At 36.2% G+C, this 10,602-nt stretch overlaps 1 protein-coding gene across 3 annotated transcripts; it reads right to left on the bottom strand.

The window, feature by feature from the left end:
• Positions 1-845: 845 nt before the first annotated feature.
• On the bottom strand, positions 846-9,798 carry ALDH22A1 (aldehyde dehydrogenase 22A1). Of its 3 annotated transcripts, none has more exons than XR_014333816.1 (14): positions 9,501-9,784; positions 9,364-9,407; positions 8,570-8,662; positions 7,576-7,703; positions 7,119-7,241; positions 6,419-6,572; positions 5,692-5,795; positions 5,516-5,594; positions 4,938-5,033; positions 4,650-4,787; positions 3,535-3,750; positions 3,061-3,252; positions 1,355-1,547; positions 846-1,273 (listed from the first exon to the last, which is right to left on the bottom strand). XR_014333816.1 is itself a non-coding variant. In XM_028205073.2 (14 exons), exons 1-14 carry the CDS (start codon positions 9,610-9,612, stop codon positions 1,118-1,120), a joined length of 1,779 nt encoding a protein of 592 aa, XP_028060874.2. In that variant the 5' UTR covers positions 9,613-9,798; the 3' UTR covers positions 846-1,117. The 3 variants fall into 3 exon arrangements, 2 of the variants coding, with proteins under 2 accessions (XP_028060874.2, XP_028060877.1); XM_028205073.2 differs by having other exon boundaries at positions 1,355-1,498; positions 9,501-9,798; XM_028205076.2 differs by having other exon boundaries at positions 1,355-1,498; positions 7,119-7,279; positions 9,501-9,761.
• Positions 9,799-10,602: the final 804 nt, after the last annotated feature.

Here is a 10,602-nt window from a genome sequence, read left to right as displayed (position 1 = left end):
GTAGTATTTTTGTTTTCATTGTGTTATGAAAAATTTGAACACTGAAGAGATTTTTTTGTTTTTTTGGGTTCAAAAATAATTCTCAATTTGAACCACAATTTTTTGGTATTTCTCGAAAATAGGTTGTTTTCCAAAACCCCAAAAAAAGAGTATTATTTGTTTTCATTGTGTTTTGAAAAATATAAACAATGAAACGTAATTTTTTTTGGGTGCAAAAACAATTCCAATTTTTTTTTTTTGGAAACAAATAACCAAATGACTTTTGTGTTTTCTAAAAAATAAAAACAGAAGGTAAAATGAAAATAATACCTAACAAGTATCATTATGCAAGTACTGAAATTGACATCTTGCCTTGCTTTGATGGGCTGGGCTGGGTAGGCATAGAGCCACAACCTTACGCAATGGGCTTGTCTCAAATTAGATTAACGAGTTGGTCCATGTATTAAGCCCAACAACTTACATTTGGGACTATTTTTGGTTTTTTATTTTCTATTCCATTTTTTGGTTTGGAAGGTTGCCTTTGACGGGCCAAGGAGCTGGGCTTCAACACCTAGGCCCAACCCAAGCATTATTTAGGTTAGGCCATGCCACCGTTATACAAACTTGGGTTGGATAAAAGATTTAGCATACCTGGGTTTATTTGGCAGAACTTAAATAAGTGTATTTTTTGTTTTTTAATAAAAAGATGTGTAGAAAAATAAAGAGATGATATGATAAAAAAAAAATAAAAAGACAGATTATTTTGAACTTTCCAAACTTGGCCTAAATTAGCATTATCATTTAAGGCATTTCTACCCTGTGATCTCAAACAAATAAATGATGAAAGAACCACAAATTTTTGGATATTAGCAAACTCAGGGCAATGTATTTCATTGACATTGCACAATTTCCTTGGAGAAACTGTCAAACATACCAGTTGGGCATCTTCAAAATCTTCGTACAAGTCAGAGAAGAACAAGAAAAAGGGTTTTTAGAATATTAAAAAAGAGGGCAGAGGGGTTGGTAAGCAGCAATCCGAATATCACGCTGGAGTCTATTCCAAGTAAATAAAAGTAAAAGGAAAAGGAGAAAATAAAAATAAAAACAAAAACACAAAACCACCTGATAGAAAATGTACTCAATCGTTCCTTCTCTTATTGCTGGCATGGGGATTCTGATCTGAAAGGAGTTTTAAGACGTTGACCAATGCCCGCAACCTGTCCCACACATTTAAGCTGTAGAGAGCTTCTACAAGTGACTCTTGAAACTCAAACCCATTCTCCGTAACAGGATACTGGAGTTGGAAGAGATACAATCAGTCAGTTTCTTAAGCAAGGAATCTTCACATATTAAAGTGAAAAAGATCAAAGCTGACCTGAATAGGCTTTGGTATCTTAGTTTTGATATATGGCCACCACCTATCCTCGACCACTGATTTCACAAGACAGCAAGCTCGCAATCCTTCTACACCGGCAAATCTTCCAAACCCACTCTCTTTTACACCACCAAATGGCAGGGACTAGGAAAAAAACATTTATCATCGTAACTTGCAATGTGACTTACAATTACTACAAAGAAATCAACAAAATATATTAACAATATAACAGAGAAAACAAGTAACACTTGGTGAACAAATTTTTTAAGTCAACAAATACAGCGAGTTCTCTTCTATTTTAAGATGGGGTACCCACAGTTAGGAATGGCAACGGGGCGGGGCGGGGCGGGACGGGGCCGGGAATGACCCTCCCCATCCCCGATCCCCGACAGTAACAAAATCCCCGGCCCCGCCCCCGATCCCCGGCGGGAAACCCTTCACCTCCCCCGTCCCCGTCCCTTAACAAGGATCGAGTTTCCCCGACCCCAAAAAATCTGTTCAACACAACACATACAAACACAAGAACAAAAAAAAAAAAAAATTTAATCTGTTCAACACACACAACAGATATATTGTTCATCAACAACAAACAACAGATATAATATAGATAACAACTTGGAAAAATAAAAAAAATTGTGCATCAATCAACAACAGAGATGTATATATATATATATATATAGAGAGAGAGAGAGAGAGAGAGAGAGAGAGGCATCATCACGATCTGTCGTGGTCATGGTCATGGCTTCAGATTAGTGGCAACAGAGGGATCGGTGGTGGTGGTGACGGAGGAGCAACAACGTCGTTCGTTGTGTGAGAGAGAGGAGGAGGCGAAACCCTAAAGTTCTTGGCAACAGCGGAGAGAGAGAGAGAGAGAGAGAGAGAGAGAGAGCAGTGAGAGGATGATCGGCGGTGAGGTACGAGCAGCGGTGGAGGATCGGCGGTGACGGAGGAGCGGCAGTCGTCGATCGTTGTGTGAGAGAGAGAGAGAGAGAGAGGGGGAGGCAAAACCCTAGCTCTTGGCAAAGACGTAGAGAGAGAGAGAGAGAGAGAGAGAGAGAGAGAGAGAGAGAGAGAGAGAGAGAGAGAGCAGCGTGTTGTGTGTGAGAGCACTGAGCAGAGTGTTTCAACACCAAACCCTACACGCGCATATATATAAGGAAGGGCAAAATAGTAATTTCACATCGGGGTTTATACGGGGCAGGAGTCGGGGTCGGGTCGGGCCGGGTCCAGGACTGAAACATGTGTCCCCGTTCCCGACCCGAACATTACCGGGGATACATTTTTTAATACCGCCCCCGGTCCGTCGGAGGTATTTTTCGGGAAATAACCGCTCAATTCGGGGTCGGGGGGTCAGGTCCCCGTTGGGCTGGGTTCCGATTGCCATCTTGGCCCACAGTGGTAACCATCTTACCACTTTATTTTCAAAATAAATGGTGTTTCTTTTAAGCACCATTAAATTAATAGGTACATTTCCTCCGATGCAAATGATGTACTCCCATTTTGCATAGCTGAACTGAATTGAATATGGTTGGTTTAATATTAAGCTAAGCAGGTCTCTCAAGTCCTAAAACTGTTTTCACTAATTTGTTTAAGCAACCCATTACCCAGTGTTAGTCCTGCCAATACGTGGCGTTGGGAAGGTAAGGACCCAGCCACCCTGAAATTTAATTTATTTCCACAATAACCTAAATAAATAAAAGGGTTACCTGACACATGTAAGATGATGCAAAGTCATTGATTGCAGCAACTCCACAGTGTATCTGGGAAGCAATCTGCTTGGCGCGGCGCTGACTACCAGAAAAGACAGCGCAGCCAAGCCCATATTTTGATTCATTTGCAAGCTTGACAGCCTCTTCATCTGAGCTGAATTTCATTATTGGCATGATTGGTCCAAAAGCCTGCAAGTCAATCACGGTCATGCAGATTTAGGTTTAGCATGTTGTCCATGAACCAGGGAAACACTCAAAAACCGTTCTATATTCCCCAGAAATAAAAGACCTAAATTTAATTCCTGAAAATACAAAGAAAAGTGCATCCCTAAGGATATAGTCATGAAGAAAATATAACCATCATTAAAATAAAAATAAAAAAGGCTGAAAAAGTTGGGAAAAAATGTAATGAAATATAACAAAAGAATAAAGTCTGAACAACACTAGGTGCTTGCAGATTAAGTTAAATACCTCTTCCTGCATCAACTTCATGGTGTGGTTTACGTTCACAATGACGGTGGGAGGAAAGTACTGATCAACAGCACCTGCACCTATATTGCCAACACTTCCCCGACCAACAATTTCAGCTCCTTTGTCTATGGCATCATTTACAAGGCTTTGAAGCCTTTCTGAATGCTCTTGCATACATATGGCTCCCATATCGTACTTTCCAGCCAGTGGAGGACCCTGCACATGATTAGGTAGACATAAAGCACCTGGAGGTCTAGATCTTTGGTTTTAAGCAAGTACAAAGTACACTGCTAAACTAGAACGTGTGAGCAACAGAGGCAGCATATTAGACATTAATTTTTGCTATATCCCAGTAGCAACAAATTTCAGAGACATTATTTTCATGGAATCAATTAAAAAAACATTTTGTTGTTTTAAGTAATTAGAAACTAAACAAAAACAGAAACAACGGTGATCAGGCTCATATGGAGTCAAAGCTTTTAGGGGAAGCAATCTCCAATATCTCAGCAAGAATGTTATAAGATAGTCCATTGGAAGGAGTCCTATGGATAACCAAAGCGAAATTTTGGGAGAAGCCCATGTTAGCAAGGAAGTCACATTGGTAGTTTTTTTATTAGAGAGCCCCATTGGTGCCAACCCAGCTCAATCTTCTTTATCCTTGTTAACTAGAACGCAAAATTGCTTGTTCATAGAGTCAGACACTTCATTATACTCGAAAATAAATTCATTCTAAATGAAGAAATAGCAATTTGACCCCAGAAAAAGGCATAGTTACGGAGTTGTATTGTTAATTCAGCAGTCATCTGGTTCACACAAAAATTATTCTATCCTTCAAGACTTTCTCCAAACTTTTTCAGGTTGCCAGACTCTGGCTCACCTTCAGTTCAGTTTTAACGAAGCACGTCATTCCTGATGATCTCATTCTAGACATACCGACTAAAAGATGCTTCAGCAGACTCCTTAGCCCTCTACCCCAAAAACACATTCACATACCATTGCGAAAAGACAAAAAATGAAGGATTCTTCAATGAACCAACTTATACAAATGTGTGAACCCAACAAGAGGAATTGCAACAAAGTGAAGACATCTAGAGTAATGTGTCAGAGGTACTTACGGCAATAACAGATTTTACAATTTTGGATACTTCAGCGACAAATGAAGGATAAATGTCCCGATGAACATAAAATCTCTCAGCCCCAGCACAATTCTGTCCACTTGACTGAAGAGCAGCCCTTACAGCAATTTGTGCAACCTATGTAGCCAAATCTTTCGTTAACAAACCATGGCATTAAAAAAAACAGCATAGTTTTATAGGGTTACCAGTACATCAAATGAAAAAGTGAATATTTAATTGGAAATTCCAGTTCCAGTCAACCCCGCTGTAACGAGGAAGGACACATACATGAGGTACATCTACATCTTCACACACAATAAATGCATCTTTCCCACCAAGCTCAAGCGTAACTGGTGTCAGTGTCTCGGCAGCATTTCTCATTATCTGTAGTAACAGAAAACATATCAACCTATGAACCAAACCAAACCAAGCCTTAAGTCCCATCAAATAGGGTTGGCTAATATCAACCTATGAACCAATGCAGATAAACGAATACAATTCAGTGAAATCACATATATACAGCAGACACAAGACCAACACAAAAAACCCAAGTGCAGTGTGAAAGGGGATAAAAGAATTTCACGGCATTGGCATCCCTTATAATCTTCTAAACATGAATAACCTCTTCAAAATAAGAGGTATAAAAAAAACAAGGCAAATATTCAGTTGAAGTTGATAGTTTTAGATTTGTGAATACAAATCAGCTTCTTGTTGATACAAATCACTGAACACCACCTCTTAGTATTAGCTGCAATCAACATTTGGCGTGTTTAAGGCATGGGGATCTACTGCATTAAAATTAGAGATAAAATTCAAGTGAAACTTGGGTACGAAATTTAATTTTGCAGGCCAAGGGATGACTGTACCGTTCTCCCCACACCAGGTGATCCAACAAATATGACCTTGTCAACTGAAGATACTAGTGCTTCACCTGATTCAGCAAACCTGCCAGAGAAGTTAATTAAGTCAAGTCAAACACCAAAAAATTAAAATTTAAAATTAACAAAAGAAAGAAGAGAGAAACGCACTCACAAGTGCATACCCTGTTATTACATCAACCAGATTTTCAGGAGCGCCTACAGCAGCAAGGGCAGCATGGATTATTCGAACGTAGAAACATCCTGACCAACTTGCATATTCAGAAACCTACAATTAGGCACATATGATTATCTGTCAATTATCAATTTAATTTCTGGATCCCACGGTACAGGAGGTGTTGTTAAGCATCAATCTCCAGAAGTCTGAAATGCAATAAACCATGGACTCACATCCATCCAGGTTTTTATCTCTGGCAAAGATAAAGGCATCAAGCATAATAAAAAAAGTGGGGTGGGGGTAGGAATATTGTTACATAGGAAATTAAATTTCAATATACTAATACAAAGTTTTCTTTTCTTACCAAAAAAAAAAAAACAATGTGATACACTGATACCAAAATGGAATGACAAAGAATTTTCCAACTTGTTGGAAAAACAGAAATTTATATATGTCAGGCTCGAGGAGACATCTAGCAAGTAGGTATTGTGTAAAATACAATGCCCAAACCAGAAACTAATATTCATTTACTATTTAATTGGTAAGATGCTAGAGAATCTCTTTCCTTAATGATGTTCACCCATACTGTTAATCAAGAAAGAGATTCGTTAAATTGACTACATACTAGCAAACTCAGACCATTAGCATTTAACCAAAGCGAACAAACTCTTATATTTTAAGTAGGTCATCCAAGACTGAAAATAAAAGTTTTCATAGATCAAAATATGACATACCTTTATCACAATGCTATTCCCTGAAAATACTGCTGCCAGCATTGGATTAAATATATTATGGAATGGATAGTTCCATGAGACAATGGCACCAATCACACCAAGTGGATAAAATTCCACTTTAGATGTCTTGTGAAGCATTGATCTACCACAGGACCTGAAAGCCATGATGATAAAGACAACCATTGCTGTTGAATATTCCCGCCACAGATATTCTTTTTTACAAATGCAAAAAATATGAGCAATTTATTCAGCATAAATTAAAAGAAGAAGAAGAAGAAGAAGAAGAAGAAGAAGAAGAAGAAGAAGAATATTGAATATTCCCACCACAGACATTCTTTTTTACAAATGCAAAAAATATGAGCAATTTTTATTCAGCATAAATTAAAGAAAGACAATGCTTAGTCAACAGTGACTGAACTTAGAGTGGCTTAAATGAAAGAAAAATCAAGGTTCAACAAGGCACATTGGAACATGTCATACGCTAATCAATGGTTCTATGGCAGCAACTATAGTGCAAACTCTGAAAACAGACCATTGGAATTGCAACAAAGCTGTTAGATTAATTTAATGACAATCTAAAGAATAATATAGTATGTCGTCTTTTTTTCTGATAAGTAAGAATGCAATATGTTGTCTTACATTGTCTGGTGTGGTGTGTATTAACCAGTGAAGAAAAAACAAGCAAAGTTGGTAAAACTACCGGTATTCAGGCCTTAGCCACCGCTCCCCCTCTGAAAGTAGCCAAGTGATCTTCTCACATGTTGTCATTATTTCTCCCAGGGAAGCATCTACCATAGTCTTTCCAGTATCACGTGAAGAGATTCTGATTTTAGTGAGACATGAATCAAGACAAACAATAATCTATAAATGGTAGTTAGCCACCAAATTGAGCAAATATGATATAATCAATAATATGAGAACATCATCCCCCTAAAAATAACAATAATAATAATAAGGGGGGAAATATAACTTTAATAATGATTATGATGGTGAAGATATTGCTCAAAAGCTTATCAATATAGTTAAATCACTATTCATAACCAAGCTTGATGTACTTTTGAACATCACTTTGTTGTTGGGATTTTGTATTTCTTTAGCTACACTTCAGTGGGAACAAAATAAAAACTCAATGGTTATGAAGAGATCCTAGTCCTTACTCGCATATAAGCTCTTGATGCTCAATAATATACTTTAGAAGTATCCGCAGAAACTGGCGTCTTTGCTTGAAGGTACTCTGTGCCCATATTTTCTGTGCCTTCCTTGCCTGGACTACATGCTCTTTGACCTGAGCATATTTATTTAATCACAGTTTTAGCTAGTAGTTGTACTCATACATGCAGATATAGATGTTCATGCCAAGGCCTAGGCCTGTGTATGTGAATGCAAATCTGAATCTAGTTATCCATATAAAAACAATGCAGGTGTACAACTTGGACAGCGGTCGATAATTTCAGGGATAATAGAATTTCAATGAGAAGAGACTCAAGTTACCACAGCAGAAGAATCGCATTAATCTTAACTAAAAACATTATGGCCATGTTTGTTTGGACGGACTGGATTAGCATTCCTATGACTAATAGTCCTAGGATTACGAATCCGTTGGATTATGTATCCTATCTTAACTAATAGTCAAGTTTAAAATAATTAGTCCGTACTTCAATTGTTTAACCAAACATCGGATTAATAATTTTATTGGACTATTAATCCAATCCCAAACTTTTGTCCATCCAAACAAACATGGCCTATGTATCATAGCAGTCCAACGGAACAGCATCAATTTTAATTTACCACATTGAAATGCTGGATTGCTGACAATTGCTTCAAAGTTAAGCATATCATGTTCTTCTGAAGGATAGAATTAGAAAGTTGACAGGGGAAATAATGCACAGACTACAACTATAACAAAATAATAACAATAATCATAATAAAATGAAAAAGTGCAAAAACAAAAACAAAAACAAAAAATCCAGAATAAAAGCCTAATTAGCTGAACATACATGCGAACTTAACTCTATTTTTGGACATGAAATAACCAAATATCATATCCATTTTAATTCTCAATGCAAAATTACTTTGTGCAATAGCTCCCACTGCTTCACAAGTAATATTGTCACAAATCCACTGACACGACACAATAATAACATCACCAACCTCATCAGGTTTCAATGCAGGGAAGTATCCCAGGTATTTCATTGTTGCTGGCTCATAGCACTGAACTTTGTCTGTATGCCTTTTTGAAGGTATCTGCATAGAAACCCCAACTGAAATATGAACAACAGGCTTGAACCAACAAATATTACACTGAAAACCTTAAATACTATAAATCTTTGTACACAAGTGTGAAACACGAAGATAAAGTGAGATCATTAGGTTCCAACTAAATCATGATATCATTAAACCACTTGTCCGTTTTATATCTGAAACAGAGAAAAGCAACAGTAAATCACTTCAATTACAACAAACACATCACAAGCATAGATTGTAAACAGTAAGTGTAACTTGATTTTCCTTTCTTCACGCTTATCAGATTTGATTTACATAAACAATCTTAATAAGAATAGCAACTCACATGCATTGTACATTTCTATCTTAGTTTTGATTTTCCACAAAATTATGATGATAAACTCACTCACAGCACAGCCAAAAAATCAATGAACGATCTGAAATTAAACAGTCCGCAATCTACAATTACAATTACAATTACAAACTGTCAAACAGAGAAAAGCAATAGTAAATCACTTCAATTACAACACATCACAAGCATAGATTGTAAAGAGCAACTGTAACTTGATTTTACATTTCTATCTTAGCTTCGATTTTCCATAAAATTATGACGATAAAATCACTCACAGCCAAAAAAATCAATGAATAATCTGAAATTAAACAGTCTGCAATCTACAATTACAGTTACGAACTGTCAAAAACACGGTAAACGAAACACTCACATAAATGAAGGTGGTCTCCTTGGTCTGATTTCCATCATCTAACACTGTCACCATCAAAAACACCAGAAAAACACCATCCATATCAATACATACATATAAGAGAGAGAGAGAGAGAGAGAGAGAGAGAGAGAGAATACTATCGGAAGCGTCGACATCGATAGAAGGCACATTGTGAGGAATGAGCATCAATAAGAATCTACAGATCGCGAAAGCGAATCCGAGAACGAGCAAAGGCCACCAAAACGACATTGCTGAGAGCTTCGAAGAGCAGAGAGTCTGGAGTCCCTGATAAACCCTAGGTTAATTGAAGAAACTCATTAGCACATCTTTTTTCAGAGAATGCTTCATTCGATAGTGTTTTGTGAAAAGAGAAAAGACAATGACAAAGCGAAAAAAATAAAAATAAAAATAATTCGAATTCGCTTTTATTTATCGCTTTTTCGCTTTATAATTTCTTAACGAAAAATGTTTGGGAGCACTACGTGCTTCCACTAATTAGGTGACAATGGGTTTTGCCATTAATGATGTGATGTTTTGGTCTTGGAATTGTATTTTTTTTTTTTACTTTTTTAATGCATTAATGCTATTAGTGGTGATGTTTTTAGTGGGATGAATCATTGCTGTTTCTTAATATACCAGTAATCATTTTGGTCATTTTTTATTTGTGTTTTGAGATAAATTTTTTAAAAATATTTTGATGAGAGAGTTTATAAATTTTTTTAATTTGTTTGGTTATATATTTTGAAAATAATTTTAGAATTTAATAATTTAGAATGATTTGATATTTTGTTATAATTAAATAATAAAAAAATAATTGAAAAAGAGAGATGAAAGAGAAAAAAATGATTGATTAATCTATATCTATACTATATATTAAGCAAAAGAGGGTTTTTAACCCCAAGGCCTGTGGGAGCTCCAATCTTCTAATCTTAATTTTCTAATTTTTTGATTTAAAAAAATAAACCTCAGCAATTATTGACTTTTCCCAACCCAACCTCAACATTTATTGACTTCTCCTGACCCACAATCCCTTTTGACTTCTCTCATAATTATTGCAACACCCTTTTCAATTTCACCCATATACTATGGTTACAAAAAAAAAAAAAAAAAAAAAAAGAATTTAGCTATAGATCTCAAAAAGATATAACATCTAAATTTGAATTATGATTTAATAATATAATTATGTATTTTTTTTTATGTATATCTATCAAAATTTTAAATCACTTAATGAGACAAATT

This window comes from Camellia sinensis, chromosome 6 (genome assembly GCF_055761805.1).
Source record: "Camellia sinensis isolate YWXY chromosome 6, ASM5576180v1, whole genome shotgun sequence".
NCBI lineage: Eukaryota > Viridiplantae > Streptophyta > Magnoliopsida > Ericales > Theaceae > Camellia > Camellia sinensis.
This window is presented reverse-complemented; position numbering and strand designations above follow the sequence as displayed.

What these genes read in the sequence shown, in the direction of transcription:
- ALDH22A1 (XM_028205073.2), bottom strand. Translation starts at nt 9,612, where the DNA reads ATGTCGTTTTGGTGGCCTTTGCTCGTTCTCGGATTCGCTTTCGCGATC. An exon ending in CTGGTTGATGTAATAACAGG is followed by an intron (nt 5,595 to 5,691) that starts GTATGCACTTGT and finishes CTTCTCTGGCAG; the next exon opens with GTTTGCTGAATCAGGTGAAG. An exon ending in TGAAGTTGATGCAGGAAGAG is followed by an intron (nt 3,253 to 3,534) that starts GTATTTAACTTA and finishes ATTGACTTGCAG; the next exon opens with GCTTTTGGACCAATCATGCC.